Source organism: Podarcis filfolensis (genome assembly GCF_964270895.1).
Source record: "Podarcis filfolensis genome assembly, chromosome: Z".
In the NCBI taxonomy this organism is placed as follows: domain Eukaryota; kingdom Metazoa; phylum Chordata; class Lepidosauria; order Squamata; family Lacertidae; genus Podarcis; species Podarcis filfolensis.
This window is the reverse complement of record NC_139617.1, coordinates 20,762,822-20,783,954: the sequence shown is the minus strand read 5'-3', so window position 1 is coordinate 20,783,954 and position 21,133 is coordinate 20,762,822. Positions and strand designations below refer to the sequence as shown.

General features: G+C 42.5%; 1 protein-coding gene across 9 annotated transcripts in view; it reads left to right on the top strand.

Annotated features, from left to right (window-relative positions):
- LOC310754211 (connector enhancer of kinase suppressor of ras 2-like) overlaps positions 1–21,133 on the top strand; it is a 324,198-nt gene that overhangs the window by 202,117 nt on the left and 100,948 nt on the right. For all 9 annotated transcript variants that reach the window (XM_083595841.1, XM_083595842.1, XM_083595840.1 and 6 more), the window contains 3 exons: positions 7,331–7,477; positions 13,936–14,069; positions 15,573–15,784. In XM_083595841.1, the coding sequence (XP_083451967.1) occupies positions 7,331–7,477; positions 13,936–14,069; positions 15,573–15,784 (493 nt within the window). The remainder of the gene's footprint in view (positions 1–7,330; positions 7,478–13,935; positions 14,070–15,572; positions 15,785–21,133) is intronic.

The following is a 21,133-nucleotide window of genomic DNA, read 5'->3' as shown; positions in this document are numbered from 1 at the left end:
CTCTCTCAACCCAACCTGTTTCCCAGGGTTGTTTTGAGGGTAAAAAAGCAGGAACCATGTGTACTGGCTTGATCTCCCAAAACGCAGGATATTATCTATATGGTGGATTTTGGTTCCATTTGTTCTTGTGCGTAGAGAGTGCCCGATCTTTCTTAAATAGAACTCAGAAGGCCTTCATTTCATGCGATCTTGACACACAGTTCTTAAATTGCCACTCAGTCAAACTGAAGTAGTGAGGAGATAGAGAAGGCAGAAGATGTTATTTCTCAGAGAATAATAGCAACAGAGTCTACATGTTCGTCAGGCAGCCTGATCTGGAAGGACTTAATGACCCACTCTGACAGCCTTTTGCTGTTGAGTGAGGGAGAGAGTATGCATAGACTCCAACACCCATCATCCTTTGGCTTCGACCATGGTTTGGACTGATGGGAACTGAGATCCAACAACTTCAGGAGGGCCACAAGTTCCCCACCCCTCACTGGTTTTCAATGGATGGACTGGAACACATGATCAATCATACTTTGACCTAACTGTTTTTAGGAAAGAGAGGCAGAAGGAATAGAGGAGGAAGGAACAGGAGAAATAAATCAAGAGAATGAGGGGAAAGCAAGAAAAGATAAGTGGAGAAATATTATCATATGTGGATTATTTTAAAAGTTGACCTCATTTTTCAAGTTGTTGAAGGTGGATTCCAAAATTTGAAGACTACTGCAATATACTTCTCTCTTTGGCCAAGAATGATTCCAAGATGATATCTCTGACATTCTGGTCTCCCAAACCCAGCAGGGAAGCTGTCCAGCAGTATAAGCAGAAAGAGGGTCTACTACTTATCACCTGAGGAGCTGTCCAGAAGATCATTGAACTAGGATCACATATATGGCAACTATAGCATTTGCTTCTTCCAAGCATCAGCTGAAGGTTTAAATTAGGAAGGGGAACCTGTGTTCCTTGAAATACTGTTTGACTCCAGATATCATCAGCTCCAAACAGAAGGGTCAGGAATGATGGAATTTAGATCTGGAGGGCTTCAAGTTCTCCATTCCTGGTGTAAGCACTCAGGCTTCCTACCCTATCATTGTCTTTGTGAGGCCCTGATCCTGACCATGCTGCCTTTTTCTGAAAAGGCCACGGACCTGGTATTGTGTTGACAAATAAGCACAGCATTTTCAGGTTCAAGCCTGAGTTCAGGCTTCCTGCCATTGCTGTTCCTTTTTTTAATAAAATAATAATAATTTTTATTAACTGGCCAATCACATCAAATTAAATCACATCACATAAATTCCAAATTACAAAGCCAAATTTTTAAATTTTGTTGGGGGAACCCATACTTCAAGATCCAAAGGGGGATTCAGATCATCTTCTTATTACTGCGTTAATGTCCAAATCAGTCCCAATCAGTCCAAACAAAATTCATAATTCTATCCAGTCTTATCTTGGTGTTTCCACATCATATCTTGTTCATATAATTTCTATTTTTCCTTTACGATCTCTTCTGTTAGTCTCCTTAAGCCGATAAGCAAAATAATAATCCTGTGTGGATTTCCCGTTCCTCCACTAAGTCCAGATGGTTTCCATATATCTCCTTCGTAGATAGCATCGCTCTTTCCATCATAAATTTGGCATTTGTCGCTCTTAAGTCCCACCGAGAAGTTGGTCCACGATATATAAACAACTCTATTTCTCTCTTTCTCCTCCCAGACCCAAGAGCTCCAACAATGCCTCCCAAAATGGCGACGGCATTTTTAACTGCGTCATTCCAAAACTCTTAGCTTTCCAGCTTCATCTTGAAACATTGCTTTGGTTCGAAAGTTTATCTCCACACAGCCTTAAATCCACAGCTTAAGTCCTTAGTTTCTGACTCATTAGGGGAGGGGATTCTTGTTAAATCACATAAGAAAAAGGAAGGCAGGTTTTTTCCCCCTCCCCCCTCAGTCATTTGTCATACCATATCTTGACGTATCTTCTCATATTTTATTCTTGTCTTGTTATCAGAGATCTCTTCTGTCAGCAGTCTTTACTCCCCTTTTTCCTTGAAGCATGTGCAATTTATCTCGTCCAAATTGTTTCTTTTGAAGATGCTTGCAACTAGCGGCGCGAAGCAGGGACGGCGTCCAGGAGTGCCGGAATCCCACAGGAGGGCTTCGTGCCTAGCGCCCCCACCCCCACAAATTCGGGGGTGGTATAGGGCACAGCAGGCAAGGGCTGTCCCCCCCCCCCACAATCCTGGGGGGGTTAAGGAGGCTAATTAACCCCATCATAGCCTCCAAATTACCTTGTGTGGGTCGGAGAGATGTTATTGTCAGCCATCTTCCGATGCGCCACCTAGTGGCCCCCCCTGCCATTGCTGTTCCTGAGGACCCAGTAGTGATGATTGCAAAGAGTCCCAGAGATTGATGATTCCATTAAGGGCACATTAAGTCACCTGATTCTGCTGGTTCCTTGAGTGGGGGTATTATTCTGAGCTATGGTCTCAGGGTGCTGAATGCTCTGTCCCCCTACTCCTGATGCTGGGACTCATGACTGGAATCACATCTGTGGAGCTCTCCTCTGAGTCTAACACAAGGAGGACGCAAGTCCCAACAATGACCTTCTCTCGTATGCCTAGCAGCTCTTAAAGACAAATTAGTTCAATGTTGGTGCTAAGCCCAATTTCAATTCTCTGTCTAGTATTCTAGTCTGCCATGATGTTATCTTACTATTTTTGCCTAAATGTAATATCTCAGCAATACCATCGATAACGTCCTAAGAGCTTTCCATCTTAGCCTGCTGACATTCAGGGCAGGCTGCCCTAAATTGCATATATTATTAGTGTTTTAATGGTTCCCTCATTAAGGTTTCTCCTTAGAGCAATTTATCTTCAGGACATTAATTATTTAGCATTATTTTGTGAGAAGGAGCTTGCGAAATCATCAAGGCTCCTGGATTTTTTAACGTTTGCCCCCAGCTTCAAAATTGCATCTGGTTCTCTCAGACATGATCAAAAATTAAGAAAATCAGACATTTCTGAATACACATCTTGAAAACACGGAGATGAAGAGGAAGAAAAAGGAAAGAAAAAGGAAGATATTTTAGAAATAAACTGAAGGTGAATTTATATCTAAGGACATTCTCTAGGTGAGAAGAAATCACCTCATAAAACTGTTTAATTTATGCCTGAAGGAAGAGAAGAACTCTTGTGCCAGTTAAATTAATATTAATAGTAGTGGAAGCCTCTACCCATATATTCAGAAATAAGTTCTACTGTGTTTTTGCAGGGGGGTGTTACTCCCTAGTAAGTGAGTTCAAAATTGTAACCTAACCCTAAATTCTGTTTTTAAAAAACCCTTCCAGAAAAGGCTGAATTTCAGCTATGCACTCCAGTATACTGTCTGCTTTATCAGTACAGACGTTGCAAGCCAGAGCATTCGTGGAGGGCTGCAGGGTGGTAATAAGGAGGTCTTCCATTCCCTTCATGCTTCAAAGCACAGGTCCTCAAGAGTGTGTCTATTTCTGTCCATTAGAACCTAAGAACCTAAGAAGTGGTTGCTGGATCGGGCCAATAGCCCATCTAGCCCTGCATCCTGTTCTCACAGTGGCCCGCCAGATGCTTGTGTAATTATTATTATTATTATTATTATTATTATTATTAATACCCCGCCCTCCCCAGCCAAGACCCGGCTCAGGGTGGCTAACAACCAATAATAAAAACAAGTTGATTAAAATACAATTTAAAAGATTAAGATACAACATTAAAACATTAGGGTGCAGCCTCTTCACAGGAGGAGAAAGGAAAAAGAAAGAGGGGGAGGTAATTAAACTGGCTCCAAGCCAAAGGCCAGGCGGAACAACTCTGTCTTACAGGCCCTGCGGAAAGAAATCAGATCCTGCAGGGCCCTGGTCTCATGAGGCAGAGCGTTCCACCAGGCCGGAGCCAGAGTTGAAAAGGCCCAGGCCCTGGTTGAGGCTAATCTAACTTCCTTAGGGCCCGGGACCACTAGGGTGTTGCTATTTATGGACCTTGAGGCTCTCCGTGGGGCATCCCGGGAGAGGCGGTCCCGTAGGTACGAGGGTCCTAGGCCGTGAAGGGCTTTAAAGGTCAAAAGCAGCATCTTAAATCTGACCCTGTACTCCACCGGGAGCCAGTGCAGCTGGAAAAGCACTGGATGAATATGCTCCCATGGCAGAGACCCCGTGAGGAGCCTCGCTGTAGCATTCTGCACCCGCTGGAGTTTCTGGGACAGCTTCAAGGGCAGTCCCGCGTAGAGTGAATTACAGTAGTCAAGCCTGGAGGTGACCGTCGCATGGATCACTGTGGCCAGGTCGGGGCGGGAAAGATAAAGGACCAACTGCTTGATGCGGATAAGGTGGAAAAATGTCACCTTGGCTCTTGTTGTAACCTGCGCCTTCATGGAATAATAATAATAATAATAATAATAATAATAATAATAATAATAATAATAAATTTTTATTTATACCCTGCCCTCCCCAGCCAAGACCGGGCTCAGGGCAGCTAACAACCAATAATAAAAACATTGTAGCCAAAAGAGGCTCCAGGAAGATAGCTTTGTTCATGATAGCCAAATAAATAACAGCAAATAAGCCTAATCACTGATGTGGCAAATACTTCTGCCCTGTAGTAGCCAGTCATTGAGGAATGGACTTAGGTGCCTGAGCAGCATAAGCCAAGAGTTAGGGCTGTGTCCTATATGAGTACTCTACCTCCATCTACAACAGGTTTGTTATAAATTCCTTTGTCTCACAGAAGCCGTGCAAATATAAAGGGGGGATGCTTAAAATGGGCCATAAAGGTAAAGCGACCCCTGACCGTTAGGTCTAGTTGCGAACGACTCTGGGGTTGCAGCCCTCATCTCGCTTTACTGGCTGTAGCTCAGTGGTAAAGCCCTCCTTTTGCATGCAGAAGGCCCCAGCATCTCCAGGCAGAACTGGGAATGTCCACGGTTTGAAATTCTGAAAAGCTTCTACCAGTCAGTGTAGGCAGCACTGAGCTAGATGGGCCAATGGTCTGACTTAGTGTAAGGCAGCTTCCTATATTCCTAAGGCAATGTGAAATACCCAGGCCACTGCTGCTCCTACATGCTCCATTGTCCCTTCTCTTGAAAGCAGGCACTTTAATGATGTTGTTTTTGTTTAGTCGTTTAGTCGTGTCCAACTCTTCGTGACCCCATGGACCAGAGCACGCCAGGCACTCCTGTCTTCCACTGCCTCCCGCAGTTTGGTCAAAACATTAATGATAGGAGGGGGTTATAGCTTGGACTATGCCCATTCAGTCTGTGGCAGCACGTGTTCCAAATAGCTTCACATTGCAGGAGGAACCTCCTTGCACGGCTCTCATGCCACAAAGTTAGCTAAGAAATAGGACTCTGGGTAAGCATGGGTGGGAGGGAGTTTAAAAAGCTCTAGATGCTAAGTGTGCATGCCAAATGCACAAATGGGTGACTGCTTTATCTGTGCAATAATCGGGAGGTACAAAATCCTGCTTATCAAGGATGGAAGGAACCTGTGGCCTTCCAGTTGTTGCTGTATTAAATCTCCCATCATCCTTGACTGTTGGCTGTTTTGTCTGAGGCTAATGCGAGTTGGAGGAACATCTGATGGGGCCACAGGTTCCCCACCTGCTGTATATGAATTGCATTCCACACCTCTGAGTGTGGAAACTTGTGTAGCCAAAAATGGCACTCTCTCTGCAAAAGAGGGTGGTCTTGGCTTAGCAAAACCCCAAAGTTTGACCCAAGCTGGGGTTTTAAATCTTGCTGATAGCCTTGCCCCCAGCTGCATCTCTCTCCGCCCACCACTGAAATCTCAAATGGCACCTGTGGAAATTGTCTGGGAAGAATTTTTTAAGAGAAAATAAATCTATTTATTTATGCTCCATTTATGAGTTTAGACTGTTTGCTTCGGAGCTGTTTCAAAACATTGTTTAAACATTGCATTTTACAAGCCGGTGCCATGTTTATTCATGAGAACAAAGTGGGGCGCTTTTCCTGTGTTCTTAGCAAGGCAGAGCCCTCCGAAGAGAAACGCAAAGGAGAGTTTTTTTAATGCTTAAGCAACCATGAAGCACCTCTTAGCTGTTTTAGAGGGGTAAGGCAAACGTGTGGCCTTTGTGTGTTAGTGAAGCTTTAATTTCAGATGGTGGTTATAGCTTGCAATGACTTAAGAAATGCAGTTCCTCTCTGTGGAGTGTTCAGTAACTCAAATAAATGATGTTTTATCTTTAATTAAACACCTTGAAGAAATTGCACCAATATTGTTCTACAATATGCTAGCAAACCTCCCTCCCCCCATCCCCCATCATCACCAAATTAACAGGTTCCATTACAACAGCCAGGATTCATTTTGTAATTATTCTGAAGCTGCTGTTCTATAATCCCCCAGTGAAACACAGTGATACTTCAGTAGAAAAGATAATTAAAAGTAATAATTCAGTTTGTTTAGAGGATATAAAAATTAGAGCAGTGCATCAGTGTCTTAAAAATTATGTTTGTGCTTTTTGGAATATGATATTCTATCACTGAGTTATTATTGAAATGAGAGCACCTATCATTACCTTTTCAGTTGAAGAGGAAGAAGCAGGTGGTTACATCCAATTTCTACAGAAATTGATGGGTGCAACTAACTTAGGTCTATTAATTTCAATTGGTCTATTCTGAGTAATGATGGGCAAATCTGTCAATTTCGGTTTCTCATTTTTTGAATGTTAAGATCAATTGTTCACATTTCCACACCAGTTTGCAGTTATTATTATTTGTGATTGGGGGAGTCCTCGTGAGAATTCATTACAATTTTAGTGTATATTTCTCCTAACGTCTATACCTTTATACATAATTTTTGCAAAACAGTGTTCCTTAACATAATGCATTTTATATGGTATTTTCAATGATATATGCCTTTTAATGCAAACTTTACCCTAGTATATACATTTTTGTGCACATGTACTTCACTGGAAAACTGTTTTGCAAAATTTGGAGAAGTGTAAATTTCAAAAAGATGGTTGTGTTTTTGTTCATGTATAGCTTTAGAAAGTGTGAATTAGGTAGGTTCGCCTGTAAATGCAAACTAAATTCGAAGTTATCCCCACCCTAACTCGGAGTACAACTTTGTTGGATATAACCCAAAACTGGTTTTAACAGAAATGCTACCACGTCTGTTTCTTGCCAAGAATGATAAGTACTATTTATAAGAGAGAAAGATAGAAAGAATGCTGATAATAAGACATCCCTTATTCACCATACAGAAATCTGAACGAAATACCCTTAACCATTTTGGGAAGATAAAATGGAAAAAGAAAAAGAAAAACCTTTCAAAATTCCATTATGGGATTTTTCTCCAGGTTGGCTGGCAGTTAAAGAACCTGGTAAATGCATTGCGTGAAGACCCGAACGGAGTGATCTTAACCTTGAAGAAACGGCCTCAGAACACCCTGGTGTCTGCTCCTGCTCTTCTGAAGAATGTGAGGTGGAAGCCTCTTGCCCTGCAGGTAAGGCAAACCTGGCGTTGCATTTCTGTCTGGCAAACACTGTTTAATGAAGGGCCAAATCACTATAGAGTCCTCTCTTCTTTCTGGTAGGGGGGAGAGAACAATGATGCCTTCAACAGGCCCGGTTAACAATTGCACACATAGCAGCAATGGCTCGACATATGTAGCCTTCTGGGTTTGGGGGACAGTAGTGAAGGGTGCCTGCTGGAATTGGTAGGGCGAAAGACAGAAAGGACAACAGAATATGGAACTAAGACCCATGGCAAGCAGAGCCAACTAATTCTGGCTTTGGCGCCCGTCAAAGGATGGGTGGGACTTTCTTCTTATATCAAATGGCTTACCTAAACAGCCACTAACATGATTTTTAACAGTGCAGTCCTAAAAATCTCTACTCATACGTAAACTGCACTGAGTGCAGTGGGATTTACTCTCAGGGAAGTGTGTGTAGGATTGCAGTCCTGATGTATCTGAAAGTGGAACTTCTTGGCTCCCATCCTCGGCAGCCGCTATGCTCTCCCAGCTCAGCAGTGACCTGCAAATTGAGAGCAATGCATTTTCTGAGAATTGTTCCTTTGAGAGGAGAGGACATAAATCTAATGACTTCCCCTTCATATCTTTTTATTATTACCGGGATTCCAAATGGAGGGAGAGCACAATTACAACCACCACATTTTCTGCTCACTGCCCTCAGCCAAAGCGCTACGCATTCATTGGGATCTCTTGGGCAAAGTCAATACTATCAGGCCAAATCACTCTCTGTTTCCATCATATCACCGCTATTCACTCTCCTCATCCACCCCTCCCGCTGCTGCCTTTTTCCCATCTACACTTTTCAAGAAGAAATTTAAAAATCCCTTTTGGATTTCACAGCCTGCTTGCTTTCATGATTTTGTTCCAGAGGATTATGAGTTTGAAGACAAGTATTATTCGTTTCCCAGTATGAAAACAATTGAAGCTATCATGAGTTATTGTTGGCCTGGTGTTGTTTTTTTTCTCGCCTGCTGGGGTTGCTGGAGCTTTCTGCGTGATTTGGAACAGGCAGCTCAGAGTAATCCAGCCCAATACATTTTGCTGCCTTAAAGCAGGCAAGATGGTACCTCCCCATCCCATATACAGAAGCCAACTTTGCTTCAGCTGTGGCAACAGAGCAGAGTCCACCTTTGCGCCCAAGGGCAGCAGAGATTAGCCCATTAGGGCAAGAGGGGCACTGGCCCACCACCAACCTCAGAACTGATTCTTCCAAGTACAGCTTTCTTCCTATCTACAAAGAGTTCAGGGGTTGGTACTGGCTGTCTTTGTCCTCCTTCTTAGTCTCAGCTTTGCCCTTTTAGAACTGAGCAGGGAAGCGGATGGGGACACTGTTGTTATCACTGGTTCCACCTACTGTTGGCCTCTCTGCTTTTCACCCTACCAGTCCCAATGGGCACCATTGGAGGGCAAGCATGCAGTCCAAAACCTCACTGCTTCTTCCAACCCCACAGTAGTTCCCCACAGTAGTTTCCTAATAGTAGGGCTGACCCTGACGGTATACAAAAACCCTGACTTGAAAAGGGCCAGAACACATGTAATACGAAATGCATGAACGTGTTCAAAAGTCCAAAACTTTGTAGATTTTCACAGTAAACAAAAATCACCTCCTCCTTTCTTTTTACTGGAATGCTTCAACATGGTTTACATACATAGAAGAAACATGGTTGTGGTTTTTTGTTTATATGTGAACTGCTTAGAGATTTGCATTATGTTATTTTACAAAAAAGAAGGAACCATGGGCTAGACATTCCTGTCTGAGCTCTTTTTGCTCACTGGAACAAAAATCACCTTTAAAATAAATGGTTGTATCCAGTGTTAAAGGTAAAGGGACCCCTGACCATTAGGTCCAGTCGTGACCGACTCTGGGGTTGCGGCGCTCATCTCGCTTTATTGGCCGAGGGAGCCAGCGTACAGCTTCCGGGTCATGTGGCCAGCATGACTAAGCCGCTTCTGGTGAACCAGAGCAGCGCACGGAAACGCCGTTTACCTTCCCGCCAGAGTGGTACCTATTTATCTAGTTGCACTTTTGACATGCTTTTGAACTGCTAGGTTGGCAGGAGCAGGGACCGAGCAACAGGAGCTCACCCCATTGTGGGGATTCGAACCGCTGACCTTCTGATCGGCAATCCTAGACTCTGTGGTTTAACCCACAGTGCCACCCGCGTCCCTATCCAGTGTTATCCAGTGGTATCTAGTGGTATCCAGTGGTATCCGGTGGTATCCAGGGTTATCCATCCTTAAATTAGACCCTTTGAAGTCACTGGGCATGATTAATTTAGGTCCATTAATTTCAGTGGATGTACTCTTGAGTAAAACTCAGTTTGCAACAACCCAGAATTTCTGGGTGGTGGCAGAGCAAGAGCCCTCCTTTCTGTTGCCCTGTGGTTAAGGATCTGGAAAGGAGTAAAACACACACACACACTTTCATTGCACTGAAAGTGGTTGCTGCAGAGTGAAAATGTATTGTGGTATGCTCTCTGTTGAATGACTGATGCTTCCATTGTCATCACGGTTGTAATAGCTGAATGAGTGAGTGAGAGTTTATTTAGGAGATTTCTCAAAAGTAGGGAATATTTTCTCCTTAAATGACGTGCTTTGTCACTCATCGTCAATTTTTCTTTTGCATTTCAATGCGGTGTGTGTTATATACCAGCCACATGGGAATGATTTAAAGCAGCAACATTGGAGGCATCTCCAGCCAATGAGTGCTGCCCAATTTTTGTGCTTTTAGGAGACAGGATTGCTTGACATCTCTGCTTGACAAGAAGGGGAAGGTAGGTGGAGCAACACATGTATGCTTCACCTTTGCACAATAGGCTAGTTTCTACACAAACTCACAAACCACTCTCTGTCCTCCATCTAAGCAAGTAAGAGGCGTTATCCATTTCAAGGACATATTCTAGCCATGCAAAAACACTAAAAGGGGGTTTGAAGCAGGTAAAGGGTGTGACCTGGGAAGAAGGTGGGTGGCTGAACAGAGGACATGGCCTGGGGACAGTCCCAAGGGCCAAATGAAAAAGCCTGGAGGGGTGCATTTGGACCTTGTCCCTGTCAGAAGGAAAGGTGGGACATAAATTGAATGAATAATTAAATTAATTAATTAATAATTAGTGAGTTTGGTGAATATTAGTTGATTGCATTATGCTTGTTGTTGTAAAGGTAAAGGTACCCCTGACCATTAGGTCCAGTCGTGGCCGACTCTGGGGTTGCGGCGCTCATCTCGCTTTATTGGCCAAGGGAGCTTCCGGGTCATGTGGCCAGCATGACTAAGCCGCTTCTGGCGAACCAGAGCAGCGCACGGAAACGCCGTTTACCTTCCCGCCAGAGCGGTACCTATTTATATGTTTGCACTTGACGTGCTTTCGAACTGCTAGGTGGGCAGGAGCTGGGACCGAACAAGGGGAGCTCACCCCGTCGCGGGGATTCGAACTGCCGAGCTTCCGATCGGCAAGCCCTAGGCTCAGTGGTTTAGACCACAGCGCCACCCGCGTCCCATGCTTGTTGTTGTAGTCAGTAGGAAAATTCAGATATGAAACCATCATTAGATGCTCTGTTCAATAAGCAGTGATGCCGCCTGCATGTATGAACTGGCCCTCAGTATAACAAAAGCCACTGAAGCGAAGCCCCTGAAAGATCTCTCTTGGCCCCATCTCAGCATTTCCCATCAACGGTTTGGCTTTGCCACAACATTCCGCGAATCAGCAGAAGGACGTTATCCTGTGACACTGTTTTATTCCGCTGTTGCCAGCTTTTAATTAGAACACATGGCAGTCGTGCCAGCCTTGCTGTGTTCGCCCCCAGTGGGCCTTGCCATGTGTGAGTGGTCTGCTTTCTTATCAGAACCCATGTGGGTGTTTGAGATGGCCTCATTTCCTTACTGTTACTGTTCAGAGTCCCCCTCCCCGCCGACTACTTGCAGCACTGCTAAATACTCATTCATTCCTCAGCTTTATGAATATTTATGGTTGAGAGCTGTTGATTACTTCATTGACTTACTGCACAGCATTGTAGCATCAATACTGACTAACCTAGGGCTTAAATTAATTTTTTGCAAAGTATAAAAGCAACATATTTCAAATGCAAGTGGTATCTGAATACACATATTGGCAGGAATGTATTTATGAATTAGACATGCTGTATTGGAGCTTTGTGGCTGTTTACCAGTTCCTCTGAAATACTCGAGAATAGTGTCAGGCTCACTGGAGCATCGAATCTGTGCTGACTGACCTCAAGGGCTGTTAGATGCCCAGGAAATGGTCCAAGACTGAGTCCTGACCTGCTGTATTGATAGTAGGGATGGGTGGATCTATCAGTTTTAGTGCCTCTCCATTTCTTACTTTTTCACTGTTAATTTCAGTTCCTCACATTTCAACAGCAATTTGGAATTATTATTCTTAATTCAGCATTTTAGTGTGAATTTCTCCTAAACACATTTTTGAATGCAGTTTTGACTCATGGCTTGTCAACACTTCTGCTTCTTCTGTGCCTGGAAAGTATGTGTTTGATACGTTTTCCACTTGCCCTTATTTTTTAGGCATGGGTCCTGCCTTTCCCCCACCACTTTCCCCCATAATACATATTTGTATAAATTTTTCATATATGAATTTATATGTCTAGATGCCTCTGAGAAATTAAGACAGTGAGTAGTTGGAGTCTCATCAGTACTGCACCTTGCAGTACTGAAACCCAGCTGCCCTATAAGCAAAGCTTAAAGAACAGGAAATGGGCAGCAGGTCTGGGGCCCATCACAAAAGACTCAGGGCTTGTGGTCCCTGGAACAACCCTTAACAATACCCCTTCCTTTTCCTCGTGGGAGGAAACTGGATGGGTAGTGGGAAAACTGGATAGTGACACACAGCCAAGTAAGAACTTGTGACCTGCCTTGGGAAATTAATTTTCTCAGGGCTCCCCACACAAAAATTTTGCTGTTCCCTTAAGAAGGCTGACAGTTGCAGTTTTTCTCATCCCTGTTCAAGCCATAAGGTGAAAAGGAGGAATGAAAGCTAGCTAATTATGAACTGATCTCAAACGCGCTGTACTTGTAATTAGCCTGGAAGTTCTGAGTCATGTGCATTTTTACTTTGCATTGACAAAACATATACCTCTTCTGAAATGCTTTTATTCTGACCTAAAAATGATGTATTTAAGTTGATCTAACAGGCAAGAGGGTGGTAATCAAACAGAACTCAAGAAGCTAAAAACATTAGAAAATATTTATTTTGTACGTATAAAAGGAATTTCTTCCTTCCTTCCTTCCTTCCTTCCTTCCTTCCTTCCTTCTTTTCCTCTCATTATTTCTTCTCTTCTTTCTCTCTTCCTCTGACTTTCTCCTCTTTTCTCTCTTTTCCTTTTCCCCCCTTTTTGCGGTTTGTGCTTTTATCTAGATTATTGTTTTACTTTTGACAAAAAAATATACTCAATATTAATTTCTGTAAACCTTTTTTCTAAATTTCAATAAAATCTGTTTCTTAAAAAATAAAATATTTATTTTGAAGGCAGCAGCAGAGAGCAAGTGAATACATCACAGCTTATGTGAGATACAAATGTAATGACATCAAAGAGAAATCAGCACATTATACATGAATGAATCTTGGGGAAGGGAGAAATATGGAACAGCATATGCAAAAAAAAAAAGATAATAAGGGGGAGATAGGGCGTGTCATGATAAACTATAAAATGCTTCTCCTACACCTCCCCACTCCCCCCTTTTTTGATGAGGTTTTAATTAAAAAGTTGATAATAAAAGTATAAAAACACATAATAAAAATAATATTTTTAAACATTTTATAGATCACATTTTATAGGTGCCATGGCACACTTCAGGGCACGTTAGGTCTTTTACATTTTATCCTGTTAAATCTCCACTGCTTTTCCATAACTCCTTTGGTTAGTTGAAGCCCCCTTGCCACTGCAAAAGGCGCTGGTACTCTTCACTGGAGTCTGCCATCAGGGGGCAAGGTAAAGCACTGGGGCAGGGGCATCTGTGCTCAGGGTCAAAATGCAGTAGGTAAGTCGTTGTTTGATTTGATTTGCTCCTTGAGATTCCATAATGGGAGATGACCTGGATTGAATCTTGAACGTTATCCATGTTACCAGCGATTTACTACCATTAGGAAGGTGTTATTTTTTAAAAAAATAAAAAGCATGGGAGGTTATTATTGTGGTGGGGTGGAAAGAGAAAGAGTGGCCTTTGCTATTGTGCCATCTTCTTGGAGCTTCCAATGCTTCTACTAAATAGAGTAATTTCTGCAAATATCTCTTTTGGGGAGAAATTCTTGTTGCAGCCAATTTAGGAGAGAGATTCCAATAAGTTGCTGGTGCCTGCTGGGGCAGTGAATATTCCAGTTTTGTTGCATTGGCAAAAAAAAGAAGAGAGGGTAGAACTGGCTAGAGTATTCATTGTGTGCTCTCTCCTTCTCTCTCTCCAGCCTGTTATTCCTACCAGCCCTACTAGCAGTTGCACAACACCAACCAGCACGATGGGCATGGGCTCAAAAATGGACAGCTCGACTCTCCAAGATGTTTTCATCCTCTCCCCAATGTCAGGACTCTATGGCCCCAGGTATCCCTTGCCCTTTGACAATAATCTTGGCTTTGCATTGCCGTAATTTCAGGCTAGAGAACAGAAAGAGTCTCTCTTTCTATCAGGCTTTCTCCCTTGCAAGTGCACTCGTGCGCACACGTAGAGCCATTAATTCAAATGCAAAAAAAAAGGTCACAGCAATTAGTGCATTGGAGCAGAGAATACTCTTACCCTGTCACTCTCCTATGCATGGTAGAGAATGAGAAAACCCTGCGCTCCTGTCCTGTCTCTGGTGCCACTGAACATTCAAGTGCGGGCATAACTAAGGCATGCATGTTTAAAATCAGTGGGCATATGTCCAGACCACACAATCAATATCCCAGATGGAATCTGCAATTCGACCCCACGATATGGATGCATGCATATCTGCCCAATTTCAGGGAGTGCATTCCTCCAGTTGTAGTTGGACTCCGGCTCCCATGCATCCCAGCCAGCATGACCAGTGGTTGGGGTTCATAGGAGCTGGTAATATCTGGAGAGCCATGGGTTCCGCACTCATGTTTGAATGTGAATCCAAATGTACGAGTCTACTGGCACTGGCCATATGACAGTGTGCTTGATGAGAGGCAAGTGAAGGGGCCTTCCCACTGATACATGTAAGGAGAGAACAGGTAAGTGTATCATCCAATCTGTCTTAGGACAGAGAAGGCTTGCTATCATGTGAAGGGATGGTGTGGCTTAATGGTTGGAGTGTTAGACCAGGACCATCCTGCATGCATGCAAATTTAAAAGGGGAAACGCTTAAAATGAGGGAAGGGCTGTAGCTTGGTATGCAGAGCAGATGCTTTAGCACTGAACATCCTAGGTTCAATCTCTGGTATGTCCAGGTAGTGCTGGGGAATGATCCTGCATGGAAACCTGGAAACCTGTTGCTATTTCATAGAATCATAGAATTGTAGAGTTGGAAGGGACCGCAAGGCTCATTGAATCATTGAATCTAAGCCCCTGCAATGCAGGAGTCTTTCACCTAATGTGGAGCTCGACTCCTAAAAATCTGCACAGAAATCCAAAGTTAATGAATAAATAAATATACTTCCAATGCTTTCCGGGGTCTCCAAGCACTGCCCTTGCCCTCTCAATCCTACCCCACATTTTTTAAGCAAAATCCAAAATACAGCATCAAGCCAACTGCAGCCTGGAGCAGCTAACCCACAGGACTCCTTCACCACTGGATGTCTCAAAGGAAAGCCATTGGTTCCCCCAAGTAGAAATGATCTGCCACCATACCAGGCTTGTATTTTCAAGCACCAGTCATTGACTTTGCACCCCTCTTTGTTGACTATTTTAGGACTAAATAGGAGACCAATGAGAGCCCCACATGTGCTTTCTGGAGGAGAGCAGGATACGATCTATAATAATAGTGCAACAATATATGGCATGCTTATTCTTTGTACTGGATGTGAAAGCATAGGTTATCTCTCTGCAGCTTTTCATTACTGATGCTCCTCCGATTTGCCGTTTTGCTCATTTCTTCCCCTACAGAGATGATCTTGGAATGGTGTCTTGCGATGATGTCAGCAAGTATGGCGGTGGAAAGTCTGGGATGAAGGGTTCTGAGTCTCCCAGCTACTTTTTGGAGCACGAAAGCGGGAAGTATTACACGTTAATCGAAGGTGAGGGCCACCCAGTAAGCTCTGAATATGAAAGAGGGAGAGCGACGGGAGTGCGACGAAGAGAAAAGACACCCACACATGGTACATTTTCCTTTTGTTTTCTTGTTGTTATTTCATACAATGGTAGGCCACTCCACAGCCTAAGTTCAGCTGGAAAATTGTGGCCTTATTCTGAATGGCCATGATGGTAATTTGGTGGTTTCCTAAGGGTGACCCACACCCCAAATCTGGGTTGCAGCACACAGCCATGACAGATGGTTACTGGGCAATACTGCCCAGAGAAGGTTTGTCCATTAAGGCAAATAGGTCACTGCCCCGCCAACGACAGTCTGTCCTTAGCCAGCCCCTACAACCAGTCCAGTCCAGAGGGTGGCACTGCCTGTCACCTTCTTCCTCCTCCTCCTCCTCCTCAGTCACAGTGCAGCCTTTCAAAACTCAGCTAGGAGAAGGATGGGGGCAAATCTAGAATGAGTCAGCTTTGCCTGGCTCTGGCTCAGGTGCTACCCATGGTTCGACTCCCTGCCCAGTGGTCACCTGCCACCATTGATAATGGCCAAATAGGTGGCCAAATAACCTGGCCTGGTATAAGGCACCACCCTAGGCTGTCCAATAGCTTTACGCAAGTGATGTTTCACTGATATCATGATTCCAGTTGTGGGAATCTCTTCCACTTGAGAAGAGGATGAGGAATGGGAGAGGATAGCCATTGTTTCCTTTTCAGACACAGGTGTCCAACTTGTGCAAGCATTAATAAACATTGCTTATATGATTGCAAAGAGGTTTGCTCTCCCTGTTTCACTTGGACAGGTTCTGAAGCTGATTGGTAATCGATTGCCAAGAAGTGCTGGCCTGGAAACTCATTAGCTTTTGCTCCCAGTCTTTACTTTTTGCATGGCTGTCGAAAGAAATGACAATAAATCGGATTCTGAGAGATGGATGTCTTGTTGACGCACCAGGTGACCTGTTGGAACTTGTACCATGCACAGAACAGTTTCTGTTCCAGTGCTGTAGTGGCTCCCTTGCAATGATTCGTTTAAGTAGCTCAAACTCAAGGGGGGCAGATCTATCAATGCCTGTCAGGTATGATAGCTAAATGCAGCCTCAGTGTTTAAATGCAGCATACTGCTGAGAGGTAAAAAGGGAATGGGCATCTCCATCATGTCTTGCATATCAGTTTCCCAATGGCATCTGTCTGACTTCAGCTGGGATCAAATCAGTCCTTAGTTTGAGCTCAAGTCTGCAGCTCATTGTCTGACCACATGGCTTTGCATGAAAAAGGTCCTAGATTCAATTTTGGTATCTCCACGCAGGAGTGGAAAAAAGCTGCAGTCTGAAATCCTGGACAGCAGCTGCCAATGGGTGTAGTAAATGATACTGAAACAGATGGACCAATGGTCAGAGTTAATGTAAGGCACCGTCATAAGTCTGCATTATACTGAGTCACACCATCTAGTTTAGAATTACCAATCACCAGATGTTGTTGGACTATAACTCCCATCAGCATTGCCAATGGTCAGGGATGGTGGACACTGTAGACCAAAACATCTGGAGCGTACCACGTTGGAGAAGACTGCTCTATAACATCAAGTCTCCCAATTAGTCAGCATGGCATAGGTTACAGTGTGTTGATATTGGAATGGGGACACCCAGGATCAAATCCCTATTCTGCTATAAAACATATTGGATGAACCTGAGCTAGCTGCTCTCGCTCAGCCTAGCCTACCTCCATAAGGGTATCAGTGAGGGGAAATCTTACATACATTTTCCCTGAGCTCCATGCAGGAACAACAGGCTTGAAATATGATGAATAAGTAAAAAAGAAGACAAGGAAACAGAAATATGTCTCTATGCCCCTGAGTAGAACATCTGTGGTTTCTCCTTTGGCAGATGTTTAAAAGGACTTGTAACTAGGTCATGTCCAAAGTGGGGTTTTAAAAGTCAGGTGCAAAGGAAATGAAAGTCCTCTGAAGCAACACCATGAGAGGTTCTGCTGGGAAAGAAGACATATTAGCCAGGAAGCTGGATGCAGAGATTGCACTGAAGAGTGGATATCTGTCACATAGTGTAGAATAGCTTCTTCTTTCTTACTTTTGAAAAACAGTTCTTTGAAATTTGAACTGTCTTTTCTCTGTATCCTTTGAAATGAGAATTTCCAAAGTGTTGGTTGCTCCCAAAAGGATTAGACATGACAGTCATTTCTAGAATTTATAGCACAGATTCTGGTAGCTGTTTTAAGGCTTCCCCTTGCCCCCCGGCAATCTCCCTGGTCTTTTTCTAACACATTAAATAGATAGCTCCATAGGCATCATAAGGAAAGTATTAAGGTTGAGTTTTGATGCATTTGATACATTTTAGTGGGATGGATGCATTCATAAAAATATTGTGGACTATCGACTTATGCTTTCTTGATTCCTTTTAGCATTCAAACATATCTTTCCACGGCTCCTTCAAAGCTTCTGCAAAACATAGAGAAACTGCGTGGAGTACTATGCAACCCTAAAGATGAACAAATTGATTGATTGACATCAGTTTAAGTCACAACAAATGTAATACTTTTAAAAGTGACACAAAATCTCATGTTGATTAGCAAAACAAGGGATGGGGAATCTGTCATTTCCTCAGTTCTGTTACTAATTTTTCCAATCTTAAGTTCAGCTCTTCACATTTCCACATCAGTTTGTGATTTTAAAGAAGATATTAAAAAGTCCTCATGAAAATGCATCAGAATTTTTGTGCAAATTTATCCTAATATGCACATTTTGTATTCAGTTTTGCCTACTGATGTGATTTTTTTCTATCTTATTTTCACTAATATGTGCATTTTTGTTCACATTCATTGTGAATCTTGAAAGATGGTTGTGCTTCGGTTCACACATTCTTTCTGAAAGTGCAGATGAACTTGGCCCACCTTTATATGCAACCTGAATTGATTTTCTGCCCCATCCTTAGCTGCAATGCATTCTCATAGCTACGCATCGAGAACCACGTTGCTCCATTAGAGAATAGTAACAACAGCAAGGGCAATACTTTTCTTAGGACTGATTAACTACATCAAAAAGTAGTGACCAAACTGTTGAATTCTCCAGAATGCTTCTGAAGGCTGAAGGCTTAATGAAACAAAAAAACACAGAAAGAGGATTGTTGAGAGGAAGGATATCGCTGACAACATGAAAAGCTCCTGCCTTCTTAAGATGGAAAGGAGGAGATTTTGTGCAGATGTGAAAACAAATAGAAGTTATCACATACCTAGGTATTAGGGAGAAATTTGATTCAGTTCGCATTTTAATGAGAACCTACCTAATTTGCTCTTCCCAAAACAATATGCAGATCAAAATGCAGTCGCACTTTTTCCTAATTTTGTCATGCAATTCTCCAAGCAAAAAATGTGCATAAAACTGCTTATGTTAGGGGGAAACTTAGAAAAGCGTTTATTGTTGAAAATAACATACAACAGTGCAAACATACAAAAACAATGCAATACAATACAATATACAAAACATTTGGGGAAAGTGCTTGCAGATCCAATGCTCTGGTTGCTGCTGCATTCCAGGGTCACAGCCACAACTTAGGAGGAGCCCTTGAAGCACAGAGCTGCGTTTGGAACAGTTGAGGAGGTGTAAAAGATAAGGAATTAAGAGTCTGGCTGCTGGGAACCCTAACTGGAGGGAGATATGAATCCTTAAAGGAGTTTTATTACATGTGGGTGATTTTTCTCTCCTTATTGCGTACAAATCAGCACTTGGCTGAGGTGTGTTATTCGATTGACACTGGAGAGCAGAACTTAAGTAGGACTTAATACAACTACCATCTTCATTCTCTGCTTTTTCCCACAAAAATCTCGTTGGCATTTTGCCTTAATAGTAGGATCAAAGCGAAGATGGAATGGCTTTGCCTTAAAAAAAAGAAAAAGTGAGCCAATAAGGTGGATTTGGATTGCTTTCATAAAGTCTGAGTGAACAATGACTTCTAGCTAAGATACCAGCTACAATATACTAGAGCCGGGTTCCAGTAGCGTTTGGATTTTCTTCTGATCTTCACATTTGGTCTGCGGCATCTCTTTGAAGGAAAATATATTAGCAGATGAAAGCTGCGCTCTTCAAAATTGCAGGGTCATTTCACCTATAACATTAATGCAATATGTTTCTGCTGCAGCCCAACCACATCATTTTAATAATGTTTCATAGACAGCTGCATGCCCGAAAACTTTTGGTAAACAACATGCAGTCATTGCATGAGCTTCCATAACAGCATAGAGTGTTCATGGATGTTCTAATGGCAATAGGATGTTGTGTAAGTGAATAAGTTTCAGCAGGGAATTAGGTCAGGATGAAATCTTCACAGTAGGAGCTGTGACCTACTGGCAGGGAAGATTTGGAGAGTGGACATCTCTAGGGTCTGAAGGCCAAGGAGGAAGTGTCATGATAGTCAATTTCACATTGGTTCGGATACCATATCTTTAAGCACCAGGCAAAAACATTCATCTTCTCTCAGGCCATTGGCTAATTAAACAATTTATGGCATTTTAAATGCAGGGGGTTGGGTGGTTTGTTTGTTACTATGATGCACATTTTTTGTGTTTTTATATTGTAAACCACCTCTGGTCCTGGATGAAGGGCAGTATAGAAATGTAACTTATTTTTTTATTATTATTATTATTATTATTATTATTATTATTAATTTATTAATAAATTAATTTATTAATTTATTATTCCCTGAACATTTGGCTGGGTTGCCCAACACTAATAATAATAATAATTATGGCTTCCAACACTAATATTAATAATAATAATAATAATAATAATAATAATAATAATAATAATAATATACATTAATAGTAACAATCTGATCCAATATAAACGTCACAATAAGTTTAAAATAAACAACTAATATCAAATAAAGCAACATTCAGTAATCTGTTAGAATCCAATAGTAAACAGTAAAATTAAACATCAGCAAACAATAATTAAACAGTTTACACTTATCAATTACAATAAAGAATTACTAATCTACAATCAATAAAAATAACAGCAAATCACAATTCATAAAATACCACAAAGTAAACAAAACCGTGTAAAAGGATCAAAATAAGAAACAAGGACACACAACTTATAAAATTAATTTTCAAAAATATCCCTGAACTCCTTTCTTCCCAGCTGCTTCTGCTGTTCTCAAAGTCATGGTCTGGAAAAGGCTCCCAAAGAGGGCTGGAGGGTTGGGCAAGGCAGGTGGAAAAGCCAATGCCTGCAGAAAATCTCTCTCAGATGGAGCCATTCTCATTTTGAATAATTTTGTTGTTGTTTAGTCATTTAGTCATGTCCGACTCTTCGTGACCCCATGGACCAGAGCACGCCAGGAACTTCTGTCTTCCACTGCCTCCCGCAGTTTAGTCAAACTCATGCTGGTAGCTTTGAGAACACTGTCCAACCATCT